The following is a 19,762-nucleotide window of genomic DNA, read 5'->3' on the forward strand; positions in this document are numbered from 1 at the left end:
AGACTCATTCTCACCATAATAGGTTCTTCATAGATTTTTATTCCCTTGTATACTGTTTGATACGTTTCTAATGTTTATGTTGTTTTGATTTCATTTTCATTTTGGAAAAGGCGAGCACCAAGATCTCTAATAAATACCTGATAGATAAAAAAGTTCAGTTTTTTTAGAAACAAATTTACATTATCATGTTTCTCATCTAGATTGTTGTGAACTTTGGTCATTGAGTTTTTGGTTGTTCTTTAGTGGTGTTCCTTCTCTACAATTGTAGCTCGAAAGTCTCAGAATGTAGACTGTTTTTACCTGAAGAAGTCAAATAACAATTCTTTGCACTATTTCTTCTAATCACTTTATGCATTGCAGATTCTACACCATGCCAAGTTATTTCCTCTGCACCAGGGAGCTTGGAATGTATTGTTCAGTCAAGGAGAGAAACACACTTAGTCACCAACAACGGCAGAGATTTGTGTAAGTACTGTTTTCTAGTTTTCTAGTACGAGAAACAGGAGGCATCATTAATCAATCACTATTGTTTTGTAACTAAAACATAATGTTTCATAAGTAGGTTACTACATGTCAGTGCCTCACTACGTGGGTTGAGAAATGTATTTTTGAATGACTTATTCTGGATAGATCATTGGCTATATAGCATTCCTTGATCATTTCTTATCCATCAGTCAGATCCTGATTGTTAGAATAACAGCTAACCTTCACAATATTTAATTAACTATTTAATTAAAACAAAAGCTCTAATAGAATGCCTCTTTTTGCGGGGTTACCCCAATTTTGTTTTGATGACTGGTATTGTTGTTCTTTATACATTGAACAATGGGGCACTAGTCCAGTCCCCAGTGTATGTGATCTGTCCACTAAAACCGGATTACATTGGCTAATGTCCAACTTGCACATTTAGGTTCCCTGAAAGGCTCTACTATTTGATGCAGGAAATACCATATTCCATAGAAGTTGAATGCCATCCTTGGACTGTAGCACATATTGTGCCATCTACTAGGCTGGCAAGGAAAATTTGGCTTCAGGCCTATGTGTAGAGCCTGACTGCTGCACCTTTTAAACCTGCAGACATAAATAGTGCATTCCGCCAGCAGGAAACCCAAAAGAATAAATAACTAATTCCTTGTAAGGTTTTGCATGGTAGAGTGACAGTGATTAAATGTAGTAAATGCTAAATATTACGGTTGGCATGTTCCTATATTGACTAGCCCTTAAAAGATACTTTGTCTGTATAAGAATGGGGCTTGTTCTATAAGAAAATTTAAAGTACGTTTAAAATACTATTCTTTGGATCTTTACATTGGAACAAGTTACAAAGTTTATTCAACTACTCTTTTCAATATTTATTAAAAATCCAAATAAATGGTGCAGTCGGAATTTTGTAAATGTACAAGAAAATGGATCTTTTAGAAAGTCATATATTCCTTGCCTGAAGCTCCATCATGCATTACCCTGCCTGCCACATGGCCTGCCAAAGAGGCCTTGGATGAGGTGTGAAAACTGCTCTCTGTGCTGCGGCCATGGCTTAGGCTTAACCCATTCAGATGGGTTATATACCCTACCCTTTTCTGACGTACTTTAATGGGGGCCATATTGCAGCAAGGAAAGATAATACCTTTATGAAAATCTCTGAAAAGATTCTGAATAAGGTGCACTTTAAGAAGCACCATATACCCACATGATGACCAGTGTTAACAATTCAAAGTCTTCCAAATGTAAAGAAAAATTGCCATAGTGCATATATATGACTTTTATTTTTTGACTTTAACTAATGCAGCCATGCACATATGGGCAGAAAATAATTGTGCATTGTCTCTTTGAGGTGTGCCTATTTCTATGATTATTCCCTAGGTTTGCAGTAGAGCAAAGACAGTTCTAAAAATACAAAATATGTCACAGATATATGAAGCAGAGAATGAGTAAGACTGCAGGTGCATCAGCTCTGTCAGAGAACAATTTCCACCCATACCCAGTGAAAAGGGAACATTTTCTAAAGTGTGAGCATGGAAGAATCTGCACTTTTTTCACTCCTATTGTGCAGTGGAGTCCAGCTAAAAAATAAATTATGCAGATTAGAAAAAAGGGCAGATTGCATGGCTGAACTTTGGAAAAAGGATCACTTTTGAACCTCCCTGGGCTGCATGTTTATCCTGAATGGGTGCCATGCAGTCAATACTAATGGTTTGACTGCCCATTCACATTCTTTTTTTTTCAGGGGAGACAACCAGAGCTGCTCAAACAGGATCTGTTTGTGTTCCATTGCAATTGCATTTTTACAGCACTGTATACCTCAAACGAGGCGCTGAAATATGGTTGGTGCACGGGTCGCATACTACCTTGTACTTTTGGACCATAAGTGAGATCTCAGTGGTATAAATATGTAGTGATTCTCTGTTCCAGTTGGATAAAAAAAGTTTACTGCAGACACCACCTTCCCCAGTGATGTGGGTAACACTGCGATTATCTCATTGTGAAATGCTGCTGGGCAGCCAAATGATGCTGTCCAGGGCCAGCATAAGTGTGACAATCTTGGTTAGCACTCCCTTCCCAAAATAACCTTTTTCTCATTTGATTCTCTCACTATAACCCCCAATGGTGCCCCTCCTCTCTCCAAAGAATTGGCTTGGTAGTTTGGTCTGCCCTGTTCCCATGATGCACTAGGCCAGGTACAGACTAATTTGCATGTAGACAGGTTCTGAGCTGGGATAGTGCAGTGAGCTAAAAAACAGTGATGGATCAAGCCCTGATCTGTTGACTGGGTAGGAGTGTTCTGCTTAATTCAGATACTCTGTCCATCACCACCCCCTTTTCTGAATCGTTTTGTCCACCATAAGCGTGGAAGGGTATGCTCAGACATGAGTTCCTTGCTCACTGCACCATCAGGATTCAAGCAAGCCGGGCCGAAGACGGCTGTAATGCCAGAAACCGGTCCCCGGAAGCTTGTTTACTTTCCAGTAAAAGAATTGGCTTGGTAGTTTGGTCTGCCCTGTTCCCATGATGCACTGGGCCAGGGACAGACTAATTTGCATGTAGCCAGGTTCTCAGCTGGGATGGTGCAGTGAGCTAAAAAACGGTGATGGATCAAGCCCTGATCTGTTGACTGGGTAGGAGTGTTCTGCTTAATTCAGATACTCTGTCCATCACCACCCCCTTTTCTGAATTCTCCTCTCTCCAAAGCCCCTTACCCATATTTATTTTATTTTAACTCTTTTATACAACTACTTATCCATACACACACATATTATATAGGGACACTGAATCGCAAGATTACATCAATGTATAGAAAATGTTACATAAGGCGATGGGGCTACTACAAAGGTTAGGTGTAGCATGTCATCCATACAGGTAAGCATTTTAAGTTGAGTGTGCTTGGTCTAGAAAAACACAAACTCAGTATTTAAAACACAGTGGTTGGTGTTGCCTATACCAACAAGAGTTTATTATTACTACACAAAGGAACCATGTTTAGCAACTGAGAAAAAGGAAATATTGAGAAAAAAATCAATACGGTTCTAAACTTGTGCAGACCAAGCAAAATTAATTTCAGAATTAAGGCCATTGGTCAGGCTAACTTCAACTAAGCAATTAATGTGCATTTTGATTTTATGATTATACATGCACACATGTAACTTTTAATAAACTCCAAAACATGAGCAAAAGAATACATGTTTACCTAAACAAATGTGACGAAGTGTAGGTGTAAAACATGAAAAAAGAGACATGTTACATGTTTAAATTGAACATTAGTGCACACGTTTATACATCTCTAAGTTCTACAGTTAATACATTTCATTAATGTGTTTAAATGTGTCATGTGCTAATAATATTAAGGCACACAGTAAATAAAATGGCAGGTGTGCATATATAATTGCACTTCTGCAAAGTGAAAGGGTGGAGCCTAAATATGCTGCTCCAGAACCTTTTAATTAGTCATATGACTCTGCACTGAATGCAGTTCTTTGAGCTACATTCTGCAGCCATACTAGTACTCAAACTTTGTTTTTAGAAATATAAAAGTGAATTTTGACAAATGAATAGGGTTGCAAAGATAGATAGATAGATAGATAGATAGATAGATAGATAGATAGATAGATAGATAGTCAGACAGTCAGACAGTCAGACAGTCAGACAGTCAGACAGTCAGATAGACAGATAGACAGATAGACAGATAGACAGATAGATAGATAGATAGATAGATAGATAGATAGATAGATAGATAGATAGATAGATAGATAGATAGATAGATAGATAGATAGATGGATGGATGGATGGATGGATGGATGGATGGATGGATGGATGGATGGATGGATGGATGGATGGATGGATGGATGGATGGATGGATAGATAGATAGATAGATAGATAGATAGATAGATAGATAGATAGATAGATAGATAGATAGATAGATAGATAGATAGATAGATGGATGGATGGATGGATGGATGGATGGATGGATGGATGGATGGATGGATGGATGGATGGATGGATGGATAGATGGATGGATGGATGGATGGATGGATGGATGGATGGATGGATGGATAGATGGATAGATGGATAGGTAAGCAGACAGACAGCCAGATTAACAAACAGACTGGTAGACTTACAGAAAGCTAGATTGGACAGGAAATTAGATAAAATGCACACCTTCAATTTGTAATGTCATAGATAAATGTCTATATAAGCACGGAGTGAAAGAACACTGAAAGCAAAGCAGAATGCCATACAAGGAGGACATACATACTAAAGTGGCTAAAAATATAACTGTACTTCTCAATTAGAATACATTCCAGCATGACATACAGAAGTACAGTTATAAATGCAAGTCTTTGCATGCATTCTAAAAAGAGAATAACTTTATAAGGAAAAGTTTCAAATGGATACAATCTGGTATTCTGTGCAATGGCCGCAGTCAAATAAACCCCCACGCAAATTTATAACAACATTAGCTGGAAACAGGAACAGATAAAGTTGGAATGTGCCCTGTGTTTACATAAAATGCAACATGAAGAGCTGGTAGAAAGCTTGCTGCAATGACATCAGGATTTAAACACAAAGGCAACACAAAAGTAATAATGAAACGAAAACAAAAGAACTAGACCTGAAGGGAACTACCTTGTGGTTGGATGTATGTCTTGTGAAAGAGCAAAATACAGTCACTTAAAGTGAAGTTAGCCAGTGACTGTAGTAGGCTGACCCATAGTCCCATGCAGTATGCTTTATAGGCAGGAAGCAAAATGTGAATGACACAACAACAGAACAAGGGACAAAGAGATCTGACTGAAAACATATTATAGCATAATATACATATGATTTTAGTAAAATCAAAAGCTCTTGGCTAACACCAGATGTAAACACTTACCACCTATAGGTATAAATTCATCAAAGGAGAGGTGCAGTGCAAACAAATGATGTGACGCTTTGATTGAAACCCTGAACTCAAATTGGTCTTTTAGTGCACGCTTGATGGATACTATTTTTTCAATTTTTAACAAAATATGAAATGTTAGCAAATGAAATGCATCTCTTATATATAAAACTGTTAACACACTTTAAACAAGCTTTGGAAAAGGCAAAAGTCTCCATCCAAGTACTGAGACCTATTGGCTTTGCCAGTGCATTTCAACATTGGCGCATCACATTTTTCTGGTGCATCACAACACATATTCACACATGTGTATGTGATGCATATGTACACATGGTGGCCATCTGGTATAACATTCCAAGAGGGCCTCTCAGTGTGGCATAATGCATCTATTTTGTATACTTTACCATTCCAAAATGGACGATGGCCAAATTATATCATAATATCTTTGTTTACTAATTTACTTTGCTGCCTCTGGTAGAATGCTTTCCTGCATATAATTACCTCCTCCTTATGTTGCCTTATATTTATTTCATGTCTTATAAAGTGCCTGAAGGGGTATCTCCGCACTGTGGGAGAGCTACAGTAAGGAAAAGAACAGGATTTCAGAAAAGCTCAGTTTTGAGGACCTTACAGAAGAGTAGGTAGTCGGGGCATATCCGGAGGTGGCTGGGGCGTTGTTGCCAATAGGAGGGGGCTAGGTAGTAGAAAGCGTTCCCACCTATGCATGATTACTTACCATGGGGCAGTAGCAATTTAGAGCCTGACCTTCAGAGCAAAATCAGTGACATTTCTTCGGATACTTAAACTAAAACATTCCCAAAGTATAATGGATGCATGGCCAAAGACATTTTTAAATCACTGGGTAGAATGATGAGGCTTTGCTATGAAACTAAGAATAGTGATAAAATGGCAATAGTTTTATAACTGTTAATGTTGTCATGATGGTTTTAGCGAAAACACAGGGCCATCTTGAATTTTTATTTGAAATTATGTGAACAAGATTACGTCTTTTTGTGTGTGGAAGTAGATGAATCACAGGGGAAACTCAATGATAGAGAATACCATAGACAATTTAGAAACCGTGGTCGTGTACAAACAGAACCAATAACATGCACATTGACACTATTTGGAAATTGTCACCCACATCTTTTCTGCCACTATGTTGGACAAAGCTCAGATTCAACACTTTTTCTCTAGTCATTTCTCACACCATGGTAAGTGATCTGACTTTCCGACAAAGTTAAAACACTTAGGTCCTCATCATAAACAGACAGTATTCATGTAAATTCCAACTTCTAGGGGACTATTAAAACAAACAGCAGACAGTCAGATCCATTGTTCCATTTTAAATTAAAACTGTATGTTAGTCATCTTTTTTGCCCTGATCACCCCCATGCTAGCCAGACTCAGAACCAGTACTCTGTACAAAAGGCATATGGTAATTAGGTTTAATTACAATTAATATGACAACCTGCCTGTATGTTCCTAGTATATAATAGGGCATGTAGGTTTAGAGGCCCAGCAGACTTAATGCACTTAAGTGTGCACTGCTGTGTTGCCTGCTGTCATTTTAAAGTCAGTCATGCTTTGCAGGCTGCTTTGAAAAGTAAATTATATGCAAATTCAGCTTTGGAATTAACAGTACTACTATAGCGCTGCCTTGTGTGCCCAACAGCTTTCAGGCAACAAAAGACATTTCAAGATAGCTCTAGTGAATAATGTTTCTCTTAGAAAGAGATTGAGTTTTGTGTAGTGACGTTTTTGACTCACCATAAAGTAGGGCAGAGTGTTAATATGCGTGCAGCAAAGATCGTGTACCATGCAGATCACAGAACTGTATTTTTTGTGGATAGCTCAGTGAGTTTCTGCTTTTCCCACAGAGATCTTTTTGCTACTTGCAGTTCATAAGTTACAATCATAATATAGTACAGTGCCCGATGAACTGTAATCAAAAACTTGCATGTAAACTGCATGACGTAGGTTACATTATTATGTTTGTCCTCAGTTTTTTATTATCCAAATGATGCTAAAATAGGTTTGTATGGGTAGATATACATTCTTATTAGCCAACCACAACCACTGTGGTATGTTTTAAATCCAAAGTTTGTAGACTGAACACTTAGAGTAGAATGCCTACTGGTATAGATGACATGATTCCTACACAGGTTTACTCAGATTACTCAGATGAGTGTAGTTTCCTGCATTTAGGTGTTTTCATGGACTTCATTGCTTGGTTTGGCTCGCAAGAAATTGTCACTACATTTTGCACATTTGGTCATTGAATGTGACTCCTAAGTGCATGGAAACCATTAAAATGCCATATATAAGCTCTCTGAAAACTTGCCAGCTGTAAATCAAACTATCTCAAACCTCCACACAAAAATAATGATTTCAACAATTCAAGGGTGAGAGGGGCAGAAAGAATAACCAACTTCTATTGCCGCCTAGTGTTCCAGATAGCAAACAGGCTGATACAACTGTGGAGCTCAGTAAAACCATATCTAATTCCACGCCAAATGAACCTACTACCCTTTGAGAATTTTTCCGCTGTAACTCTTTATGATTGGGAATCGGCATGATCAAGATTTCACTGAAGAGATGATGATGAGCTCCTCTCTGTTAACATTTCAGTATAGAGGACAGGCTGGGTTTTAATGAATGGGTTTGCATCCGAATTGCTGGCATGTCATTTACACCTAATCAATGTATTCCGCTCTCAGGTAACTAATCTTTTATTGCGAAATGGTTCTTTGAACAGTATTTCAAAAATATATCTTGATTTCCAGTAAATTAAATGTGGCTGCAGCCTTTGTAGGTTTCAGGAAACATGATTTTAAAGAGGATAAGACTGAGTTCCTTTTTTGTGTGCACAGTTTACGGACTCGGTTATGCCTGGTCTCCAGCGTACCTGGACATCTCTGTAGGAGACACAGTTACGTGGCAGTGGGAACCCCAGCCCACCATTGTGGGTTACCGCGTGTTCTCAGTGTCCGGCCCCGGAAGCACTGTATACAATGGGGAAGGATTTCAAAGTTCAGGTACCAGACTAGAATCAGGTAAGTGGTGACTTTTTTATGAAAAAATGAAATACTATTTAAACGAGATGCAGAGTGAAAAGAGAAAATTTAACTTTTTTATGCAGACTGTCAAATTAAATCTCAAGTTTATAGGCAAATCTGAAATGTAAAAAAACATTCTCTGTATTTTCGAGATTAATATAACATCAAAGCAAAATATTCATCCACTGTTGCTGGGGGAGGGAGGAGGTGGAGGGGCTGGACCCAGCTGATGTAACACCAAGGGTCCAGGACCTGAACAGCACTCCCTCCATCAGAGGCCATCAGGGCTCAGGCAAGTCCAAGCAGCAGGTCAGCTGGGCAGATGCAGGGAGGCCTTTGTGTATGTTAAGTCCCTGTACCTCTAACAGGACATCAGTCAGCTTACCCTTAGAGTCCCTTCACCCTGGGATGAAAGGTGCAGGTCCTTCTCAGTAAGAGGGAAGGCCTCAAGTAGCAGGGCATTCTTTTTATGTAGTATCCACAGTTCCAGGAGTGCACTAAAGAGTGAGTCTGAGGGTCCCATTGTTATACCTGGCACCCACTTTGCAGGGAGGGAGCCTCTGGAGATTCCCCCTACAGAGATGAGTGGTATTTCTTGCCTCCCGGCTGTGGTGCCACTGTGTCTGTGGGCACAATAGGCTAGTGAGAAGTCCTTTGCACGTGAACTGAGCCAGTGCCTTTCAAGGTTAACTGTGGTAGGTGACAGCTCCAACCTCTTATCAAGTCAGAGATAGCCCACCCTGCCAACAAGCCAGACCCTCTTTTTTGATACTGCCTATGGTGAATGAATACTCAAAAGCCAAGTGCCTACTATAACTAGCAATGTGACCCAGGAAACAGGTTGCACAAAGTGGTTAGAAAAGGTCAGCTTTCTTAAAGTCGCATTTTCAGAAATGTGACTTAAAATAAGGTAACGCAATGTTATCCTATGGGAGAGGTAGGCCATGCAATATTAAAAATTAAATTTGGGATTTTTTCAATACCAGGACATGTTAAACTTAACAGCACATTTCCAACCTTGTAAATACAACACATCCTGCCCTCTGGGATGCTTAGGGGTCTATCGTAGGGGTGGCTTATGAGTATTAAAAACAAAGGTTTAATCCTGGTAAAAGGATTATTTTGCTAGGTTGATATGGCAGTTTCAAACTGCACACAAAAGTTGCATTGGCAAGCCGGAGACAGGTTTAAAGTGCTGAAAAATGTCAATGTCAAGGTGCATGTGGCACACATACATGCCCTTAGGCATGTATGTGTGCCACAAGGCACCTTGAAAAAATAAAAAAGGGCTCTTTTAAAGGAAATCGCATATTACCACCAACTTGAAGTTGGTGGCAATTTGCGATTCCTTAAGGCAATATCGATGCGTTCTAGCATAGCATTTAGAGAATCGCAAATTTCGGTTCTCTAAATGCTTGCGCAAAATAAGGAATCGAAATTCCTTATTTTGCGAGTAGGTTTAAACTTACCTACAAAGCACAAAGCTAAATTATGATCGCAAATGCGATTTTCAGCATTTGCAAATGCAATTTAGCCTAACACATATGGCCCTGAGAGTAACATTTTGTGAACTGCATTTAATCCCTTCTTTTTAGGACTTTTGGGCTGTGTAATTAGGGGAAGCTCCCCAATCGGGATCGCTGCTTGAGATTATTAGGCAGATAAAACAAAGGAAAGTAACCAGCATTATGAACATAGTGAAATGAATGAACAGTCCAACCACGGCAATCTGATTTCTGCATTTTCCTAGCTATCACTACTACTACTCTGAGAGCATAGTGAGGTTACCCTCTGTCCAATCTCTTAATTTAACCTGAGACCCATGCCTTTATGACTTGGTCTAAAGTAGAGTTGGCAATCCCTCTCTGCAGGATAGAAGATCAGCATCAGTCAGAGCTGCTTGTCTAACACAGCATTTGTTCCAGGACCACTGTGGATGGAGGGCCCCTCTGACTCGTTAGGGACAGGGCATTGTTTATATAGTAAAGCCACTGTGTTAGAGGTACAGCTGTAATGTAATGATGTGTCCAGATGTTAGAAGCTGTTTCTGAACAGGAAACGCAAACATGAGCATATATTGTTCTATTCCACCTTTTTCTAGATCCCTGCTTTATCCAGCTTCATTTTATGTAAGAACTCCCAGAGTCCTTCATTTGGTTGAGTCCACCCTGGTGGTATCATCCTACCAGGGTGTGGATAGGCGCCGATGATGAAGCACTGCACAATAAGTGAGTGAGGCCTATACTCCAAGGTCTTTGGATACCCCGGAAGATTAATGAGCTTCAACCTGTACTCGTGTTCTCCTCTTTTCTTTTTCCTTTTCCTTCATTGCCCAGTTGCCCTTTTTGTCAGTAATTGTTGCAACAGCAGCTATGACCTCTCAGTGGGGCTTCCTCATGCAGAAGACAGGGAGGAAGCATGCTCCTGATGCTTTGCTGCACTTCACTTGACCATTAAGTAGTAGGCTTAGAGTCAAACTCTGTTTGATGATTTATGCTTTGTCATGCTCCCAGGCAAGTTAAATCCAAGGAAACAGATTATCAAAGAGTGGTCTCTTCAGCTCTTCCTTCCACCTGCTGCACATCTACATGAGCATGTGTGCAACTGCTAATGCATGCCCACCTAGAAAACACTGGACAAGAAACCAGGCCTGGCCTGATTAGAGCCTCTGATGCCTCAAGACCCAGATCCATTGGCCAAGCCAGGAAGTTCAAGGTACTTACCAGTCACTGTGCTCTGAATGCTTGTCCATTGAGTATTTAAATTATCTATAGTACCCACATTGGGCATGCAGGCACCTCTATGCAATAGGGCAGAATGAAAGTATTTTGGAAATAGATTCATATCTAGAAAAGGAATTTGTTTTTTCTATCATAAGCCCTGATTGCAGCTGGAATGGGACTGTGTTGTTACCGCATTCAGGAAATACCATGATGCAAGGTGCCGGTTATATGAATCACAGGAGCCAAATGTTCCACTAAGGGACATTTTATTTCTCAGTTCAATTGATACAGCCAGAAGCGCATCCAGGAGAAAAGCAGCTGCTAGCATTCACAGATATACACTCCAACCCTACGTTCCACATTCCCTCCTGCATTCTCCTTCCTTTCTCAAGCTTCCCAGCTAGAACCCAACGCATTACTCATTGGTGAGGTATTTACAGAGTAAGGTAAATGCCTCCAATTCTCAGTTCTCTCAAGAAAAAGGAAGTATTGCATTGGGAACCGGTGTGTTCCACACCAAAACCTGCACGCATTGTAATATACAGGACATTTTAGCCCCAGTATATTTCATCATGTTTTACCTACAGACATTTAAATGTGGATGATCTTGTGAGGGTGTTGGCAGTGTTTGCCACATAATATATCATTTTGATCTTTGCGCAACTAGGAGTGTGCCCAAGGATTAGAATTTACCCCCAGGCTCAGAATCAGGGTATTCGATTCCTAGGTCATGATTGCAGATGGGTTAGCTAGTTCTAACTGCTGTGCAAAGGAATTCAAGTAATTAAAGGTCAAAATAAAGTTGGCACTCAGATCACATACGAACAGGGCTAACATCATAGCAAGCAGTGCAAATTACACTTGATAAATACCGAATCCCAGCATCCGGGTTTGCGGGGTGTGATAATCAATCATCCCCATCACCTCTGTGCCACCTCCTACTCAGGGGCTTTGGAGAGTAAATGGGCTAGCCATACACGGGTGGGCTTATGCTCCCAATGCAGAAGGCAGGTACGAACTTAAAAGTAGTCATGGAAGGAGTACATTAACACTAAACCAAGCCAGTTGCATGCAAAAGTTATTTTCACGTCAGTACCTGCTCAATTTTAAACTCACAATCATTTTTCAGGTTCGTTTTCATACCAGTTCACATCCCCTGGCGTGTACTACTACAGCAGCGGCAGAGTCAGCGATGCCAACAGCTTTTCTCTGCAAGGGAGAGTCACCGTGCTGCCGCTGCCTGAAAGAAGAGCTCAGCTGCATGTTCGTGTCGGGGGACACGAGGCGCTATATAATCCAGGTAATACTGATTTTAGAATGCCCCATTATCCCATCCTCAATTTCAAACTAGATGCATATTTCATATATGTGATAAAATAGAATCTTAATTATAATATTCGATTTGGAATGAGTTGCCTTCTTCGTCGATATTTGTGTGACAGTTTCTGTTGCAAAAAAGAGAAATGCACCAATGTATTGCCTTGCTTTTAGAATAACATTTTAGTGGCTGGTTGTTGCGAACGTTAATGACATCCGTATAGGGGAACGCCATATGCCTGATGGTTAGACGCAGTGCAAGTAGTTCCTCCAGTCATTTTCATTTCACAAGTTTTCTTGTATTGAACAATGGCGCCCGCCTGTGCCTATTTTGGTGTACTACAGGCATGCTTTCAGGGAAAGCACATTTACCAAGCCTCACCGTAAATAGGTTACCTTAGTTTAGTGATTTCAAAAGGCAGGTCTTATATTTAAATAAAACAATATACACCTAATCCAGATCTAATTATTTCAGATTGTGTGATTTAGTGATGGAGGCATGTGGATGGAGGAAAAATCCGCTCATAAATACTAATGAGAGATTCGTAGTAACTGATGGAATTGAAAGGAAATATGTTGATTTTAAATCATTATGGCCCTCATTTACGTGGAATTGGCAGCACCGCAAGTGTTCTCGTGGCACTGCCCAACGCCAATGTGAAACAGCAGGAATGCATCGTATTTATGAAATACGATGCATTCCAGTCCATTCCCCCTACTCTGGGGCACAAATTGCTGCCTAGAGCCAACATAGACACCATTCCACCATGGTGCCAGGGTGTCTGCATTACATGCAGGATTGTTTCTTTTTGCAGGAAGGGGCACAATCCTGAGAAGACTTTTCTTCTTACTATGTGTGCTGCATAATGCAGCACACATGGAAAGAGGAAAAAAACTAGAAGAGGGGGCTATGGGGAGGCGTACGGTTTTGTCACTGCCCCTGGTTTACGTGATTAAATACATCTGAGGCAGTGTCAAAATCGGATCACTGAAACAATATCGACTTACAAAAATATCGACTTACAAAAATATCGAGGTAAAAATATAGAATACCAAAATATTGACCTCCTATCTCCAAACAGGTAAGTACAAAAATATCGAATCAATAATATCGATGTAAGAAATATGGTTAGTCAAAATATCGAATTTTTAAAAATGCTTTAAATTAAATAAAAAATAATTAAATAATAAATATAACTAACTTAAACATACTTAAACTACTGAAATAACCTTAAAATTAATAATTAATTAATATAATAAAAAAATATTTTTTACAAATTAATTTGTTATTACATATGTATATATAAACATAATATTAATAAAATATTTACAATATTTTTACCGTAGGATAGCTGAAAGTGTCAAATTTACTATACCCCACTACATTAAATGCTACAATAGAGAAACTGTTGGATAGAGTAGGAGTTAAAATTACTATTCACACTCCAGAGAGTGCAACAGTAGGGAAAGCATTGGATAGCAGAGGGGTAAAAAATATTATTCCCACTCAACAGAGTGCAACAGTAGGGAAAGCGTTGGATAGCGTAGGGGTAAAAATTACTATTCCCACTCCAAAGAGTGCAACAGTAGGGAAAGCATTGGATAGCGTAGCAGTAAAAATTACTATTCCCACTCCAGAAAGTGCAACAATAGGGAAACCGTTGGATAGTGGAAGGGTTAAAATTACTATTCCCACTCCAGAGAGTGCAACAGTAGGGAAAACGTTGGATAGCGTAGGGGTAAAAATTACTATTCCCACTCCAGAGAGTGCAACAGTAGGGAAAGTGTTGGATAGCGTAGGGGTAAAAATGTATATTCCCACTCCAAAGAGTGCAACAGTAGTGAAAGCGTTGGATAGCGTAGGAGTAAAAATGTATATTCCCACTCCAGAGATTGCAGCAGTATAGAAAGTGTTGGATAGTGTAGGGGTAAAAATTACTATTCCCACTCCAGAGAATACAACAGTAGGGAAAGCGTTGGATAGCGTAGGGGTAAAAAATTACTATTCCCACTCCACAGAGTGCAACAGTAGGGAAAGTGTTGGATAGCGTAGGGGTAAAAATTACTATTCCGACTCCAAAGACTGCAACAGTAGGGAAAGTTTTGGATAGCGGGAGTGTTAAAATTACTATTCCCACTCCAGAGAGTGCATCAGTAGGGAAAGCATTGGATAGCATAGGGGTAAAAATTACTATTCCCACTCCAGAGGGTGCAACAGTAGGGAAAGCGTTGGATAGCGGAGGGGTAAAAATTACTATTCCCAATCCAAAGTGTACAACAGTAGGGAAAGCATTGTATAGCGTAGGGGTAAAAATTACTATTCCTACTCCAGAAAGTGCAACAGTAGGGAAAGCGTTGGATAGCGGGAGGGTTAAAATTACTATTCCCACTCCAGAGAGTGCAACAGTAGGGAACGCGTTGGATAGCGTAGGGGTAAAAAATTACTATTCCCACTCCAGTGAATGCAACAGTAGGGAAAGTGTTGGATAGCGTAGGGGTAAAAATTTCTATTCCCACTCCAAAGAGTGCAACAGTAGGGAAAGGTTTGGATAGCGTAGGGGTAGAAATTACTATTCCCACTCCAGAAAGTGCAACAGTAGAGAAAGCGTTGGATAGTGGGAGGGTTAACATTTCTATTCCCACTCCAGAGACTGCAACAGTAGGGAAAGTGTTGGATAGCGTAGGAGTAAAAATTACTATTCCCACTCCAGTGAGTGCAACTTTAGGGAAAGCGTTGGATAGCCTAGGGGTAAAAATTACTATTCCTACTAAAGAAAGTGCAACAGTAGGGAAAGCGTTAGTAGCGGGAGGGTTAAAATTACTATTCCTACTCCAGATAGTGCAACAGTAGGGAAAGCGGTGGATAGCGTAGGGGTAAAAAATACTATTCCCACTCCAGTGAATGCAACAGTAGGGAAAGTGTTGGATAGCATATGGCTAAAATTTACTATTCCCACTCCAAAGAGTGCAACAGTAGGGAAAGTTTTGGATAGCGTAGGGGTAAAAATTACTATTCCCACTCCAGAGAGTGCAAAAGTAGGGAAAGTGTTGGATAGCGTAGGAGTAAAAATTACTATTCCCACTCCAGTGAGTGCAACTTTATGGAAAGCGTTGGATAGCGTAGGGGTAAAAATTACTATTCCTACTACAGAAAGTGCAACAGTAGGGAAAGCCTTGGATAGCGGGAGGGTTAAAATTACTATTCCCACTCCAGAGAGTGCAACAGTAGGGAAAGCGTTGGATAGCGTAGGTTTAAAAAATTACTATTCCGACTCCAGTGAATGCAACAGTAGGGAAAGTGTTGGATAGCGTAAGGGTAAATTTTACTATTCCCACTCCAAAGAGTGCAACAGTAGGGAAAGTTTTGGATAGCGTAGGGGTAAAAATTACTATTCCCACTCCAGAAAGTACCACAGTACGGAAAGCGTTGGATAGCGGGGGGGTTAAAATTACTATTCCCACTCCAGAGAGTGCAACAGTAGGGAAAGTGTTGGATAGCGTAGGAGTAAAAATTACTATTCCCACTCCAGTGAGTGCAGGTTTAGGAAAAGTGTTGGATAGAGTAGGGGTCAAAATTACTATTCCCACTCCAAAGAGTGCAACAGTAGGGAAAGCGTTGGATAGCATAGGGGTAAAAATTACTATTCCCGCTCCAATGAGTGCAACAGTAGGGAAAGCATTGGATAGCGCAAGATGTAAAATTACTATTTCCACTCCAAAGAGTGCAACAGTAGGGAAAGCGTTGGACAGCGTAGGGGTAAAAATTACTATTCACACTCCAGAGAGTGCAACAGTCGAGAAAGTAAATACTTCATATATCAATAAAAATAAATTATTTATTAATAGTAAATTCAAATTAATTAACAATAATTAACAATTTTATATAATATAATAGATAATCAATTAAAAATACCAAAAAAATAATTATTACAAATAATTACCTAATAATACAAATTATTTACCAATTAACAATTAATTAACAATTAAAAATGTATTATTAATTACAACAAAACAAAACCAAAAAATAAATAACATTATTTATTTATTCACAATTAAATTACTTCTACCCTATTCCCCTATAAACCCACAACCCACTACAGAAAATAAATTAATTAAATTAATATAATTAACAATTAAACTATTAATTAAAAGTAATTATCAAATATATTTGAATTAATTACCAATTAAAAATGTATATATTAATTAATTCAAAGTAAATACCCCAAAAAAATTTAAAAATGTAATTAATTATGATTACTTTACTTCCCACCCTATTTCCCTATAAACCCACAACCCGCTACAGAATATGCATTAATACAATTTACATAATTATCAATTAATTAATTATTTAAAATGAATTACCAATTATATTTTAATTATTTACCAATTAAAAATTTCAATATCAATTAATTCAAAATAAATACCAATAAATACATTAAAACATTTGAATAAATAAATGTAAATAACTTCCCACCCTATTCCCCTATAAACCCACAACCCACTACAGAAAATATATTAATACAATTAACATAATTATCAATGAACCAATCAATTAAAATAATTAACAATTAGATTTTTATTAATTACAAATTAATTATCTATTAACGAAATATTCTAAATAAATACCAATAAATTACCATATTTAATGAATTATAATTAAATTACTTCCAACCCCATTCCCCTATAATACCACAACCCACTACAGGAAATAAATTAATACAATTAAGATAATTATCAATTAATCAAAATAATTAACAATTATATTTTAATTAATTATCAATTAACTACTAATTCTAAATAAATACCAATAAATAAATTAACATATTTAATTAATTATAATTAAATTACTTCCCACCCTATTCCCATATAAATCCACAACCGGCTAAGGAAAATACATTAATAAAATTAACATAATTATCAATTAATCAATTAATTAAAATAATCAACAATTATGTTTTAATTAATTATCAATTAATTATCAATTAACTATTAATTCGAAATAAATACCAATAAACAAATTAACATATTTAATTAATTATAATTAAATTACTTCCCACCCTATTCCCCTATAAACCCACAACCCGCCACAGAATTATATTATGCAAAAATTAAATACCATAAAATTAATTAATTATAATAATTTATAAAACAAATATACACTTTTCACACATATACTAAAATAAAAAATACTTAAAAAAATTATTATTAACTTACCTCAAATTCGATATTTTTGTTGTCTATATTCTGTCATTCGATAATTTTGTTGTCTATATTCTGTCATTCTATACTTTTGTTTTCTATATTCTGTCATTCTATATTTTTGTTTTCTATATTCTCTCATTCTATTTTTTTGTTGTCTATATTCTGTCCATTCGATATTTTGTCCATTCTATATTTTTTGATTCGATATTTATGCTATTCTATTAGATATTTTTGTAGTCTATATTCTGTCCATTCGCTATTGTGTCCATTCTATATTTTAGACTCAATATTATTGTAACTCGATATTAAAAATTCGATATTTTGACTGTATACCGTCAAAATCAATGGGTGTTGCATGGGAAAACCCATTGCAACGCCGATGGAACGCCTCCCTGGCACAGGGTAAGGCAACGCACTGACTTGCACTGCTTTGTCTTACTCCATATCTATGAGGCATGCAAATTCATACAAAGTGGCTTTGCCTGGCCTCATAGATATTACTGAGAAGGTAAAGTGCTTATTTAATGATAGGTGTGGTTCAGCTCCTCCCCCTGATGCACTGATTGTGCCCGCCCACAAGCATTACTTGCCAATTGGAAAACCAGCAGGTTAGATATGGGTATTGCGGTAGATGCTTATTGGGTAGGCCCTTCCAAGCTCCGATGAGGCTGTTTGTTTTCGTTTTGTCTCCACCTGCCAAGCCTCGCTCCCCCTACATTGTGCCTGATTCCATTGATTCTGTTGAGGCCTCTTACCTGCTGCAGCTGCTGCCGACACCACTTCTGCTGTCTCTGTCTGCCACCACAGTACCCAGCTCGGACTTGGTGATGGTCAGGTACGGGTGTACAGCAAGGGGGTACGGCGGCAGGACAGCAGTTGTTGTGCTTTGCTGCTCTGTCGGTACAGATGTGGAGCTCTCCGCAGCAGTTGCCGAGACATGGGCGTTGTGGTTGTGGGTGATTGTTGACAATCTGAGCTCCTGGCCCCTTGAGAACAGTTATCACCATTATCATTGTTACCACCCTACCATTAGCCAGCCTATAGTCATTATAGTAAAGTGTTCTGGTCTGCTGGGATGGAAATACGTATAACAAATCTAACTGTGAGCCCAATCAGTTGCCATATGCCTAGTAAGTCGTGGATGGCACATTTTTCAAGAATCTATGCCTCTACATCAGCTAATATTGACCTCGTCATGGCCACTAATAAATGTTCAGACATCCAGTTAACTGTGTCCAAATCCGAGTATGCTATTAGCCAGGGTATTGGTGGGAAGGACCCCAGCCTGGATAGGATACCAATTCACTTCATAAAATGAATTCTGGGTACCCCTTTTAACAAATGTTTTTAATAATCTTGCTACCGCCCAATTACCTGACTCTTGGCAAACCTCCATTATAGGACCCATTTTCAAGAAGGCTGACCGTTCTCTCCAGGGAAGCTACAGACCAATTTCCCTAATAGATAAAATCTGTCAAGATTCTATGGAGGGTGCTTTATATCAGAATTAAAGAGTAGACACAGGATTTGTCTAATTTATATCCTTGCCAATATGGTTTTAGAAGTCAGCTGGGAACGGTTGAACAATGCCTAAATCAGTCACTAATATTAGGAAAATAAACTGTTGCTAATGTACCCCCTTATACTTGGCATTTATGAAGGTGACTTCCGTATTTGGCTTTGTTAACTGCCCTGTTGCACATGTATAAAACCCAATGCATTCCTGTTTCAACATACATGGCTGGGATATGGGGTTCCTCAAACTGCAACCCTATCTAAACTAAAGAAAACAGGTTCTGTTGGCCCCCCCATATCATCATCAGTGATCTGCTATGAAGAACTGGGTCTACCATGTTTATCAGATTATATTAGAACACGTCCACCCCTACTGTGGCTAGTAGTATGGAAGAATACAATGGCCAGTCTAACCAGAGATATTATTAAGGATTGTCTTGAGTGCAAAAGAGGACACCAAATCCCACGGCTAACAGAAGTGGAGTCTGCCCTTCGAAAGACTGGTCTGCTTCATAGTTTATGTAAGCCTGTATTACAGTTGTAGACAAAACATTTATGCAAGAATTACTGCATA

At 38.6% G+C, this 19,762-nt stretch overlaps 1 protein-coding gene across 1 annotated transcript in view; it reads left to right on the forward strand.

Moving 5' to 3' along the window:
- Positions 1 to 19,762, forward strand: part of LOC147724578 (fibrocystin-L-like) — a 1,433,379-nt gene that overhangs the window by 714,488 nt on the left and 699,129 nt on the right. Inside the window, exons 36-38 of the mRNA XM_086966122.1 lie at positions 361 to 465; positions 8,246 to 8,428; positions 12,284 to 12,454. Coding sequence (XP_086822248.1) covers positions 361 to 465; positions 8,246 to 8,428; positions 12,284 to 12,454 — 459 coding nt within the window. The remainder of the gene's footprint in view (positions 1 to 360; positions 466 to 8,245; positions 8,429 to 12,283; positions 12,455 to 19,762) is intronic.

The sequence above is a fragment of the Lissotriton vulgaris genome, chromosome 4_1, assembly GCF_964263255.1.
Source record: "Lissotriton vulgaris chromosome 4_1, aLisVul1.2, whole genome shotgun sequence".
Lineage (NCBI taxonomy): Eukaryota > Metazoa > Chordata > Amphibia > Caudata > Salamandridae > Lissotriton > Lissotriton vulgaris.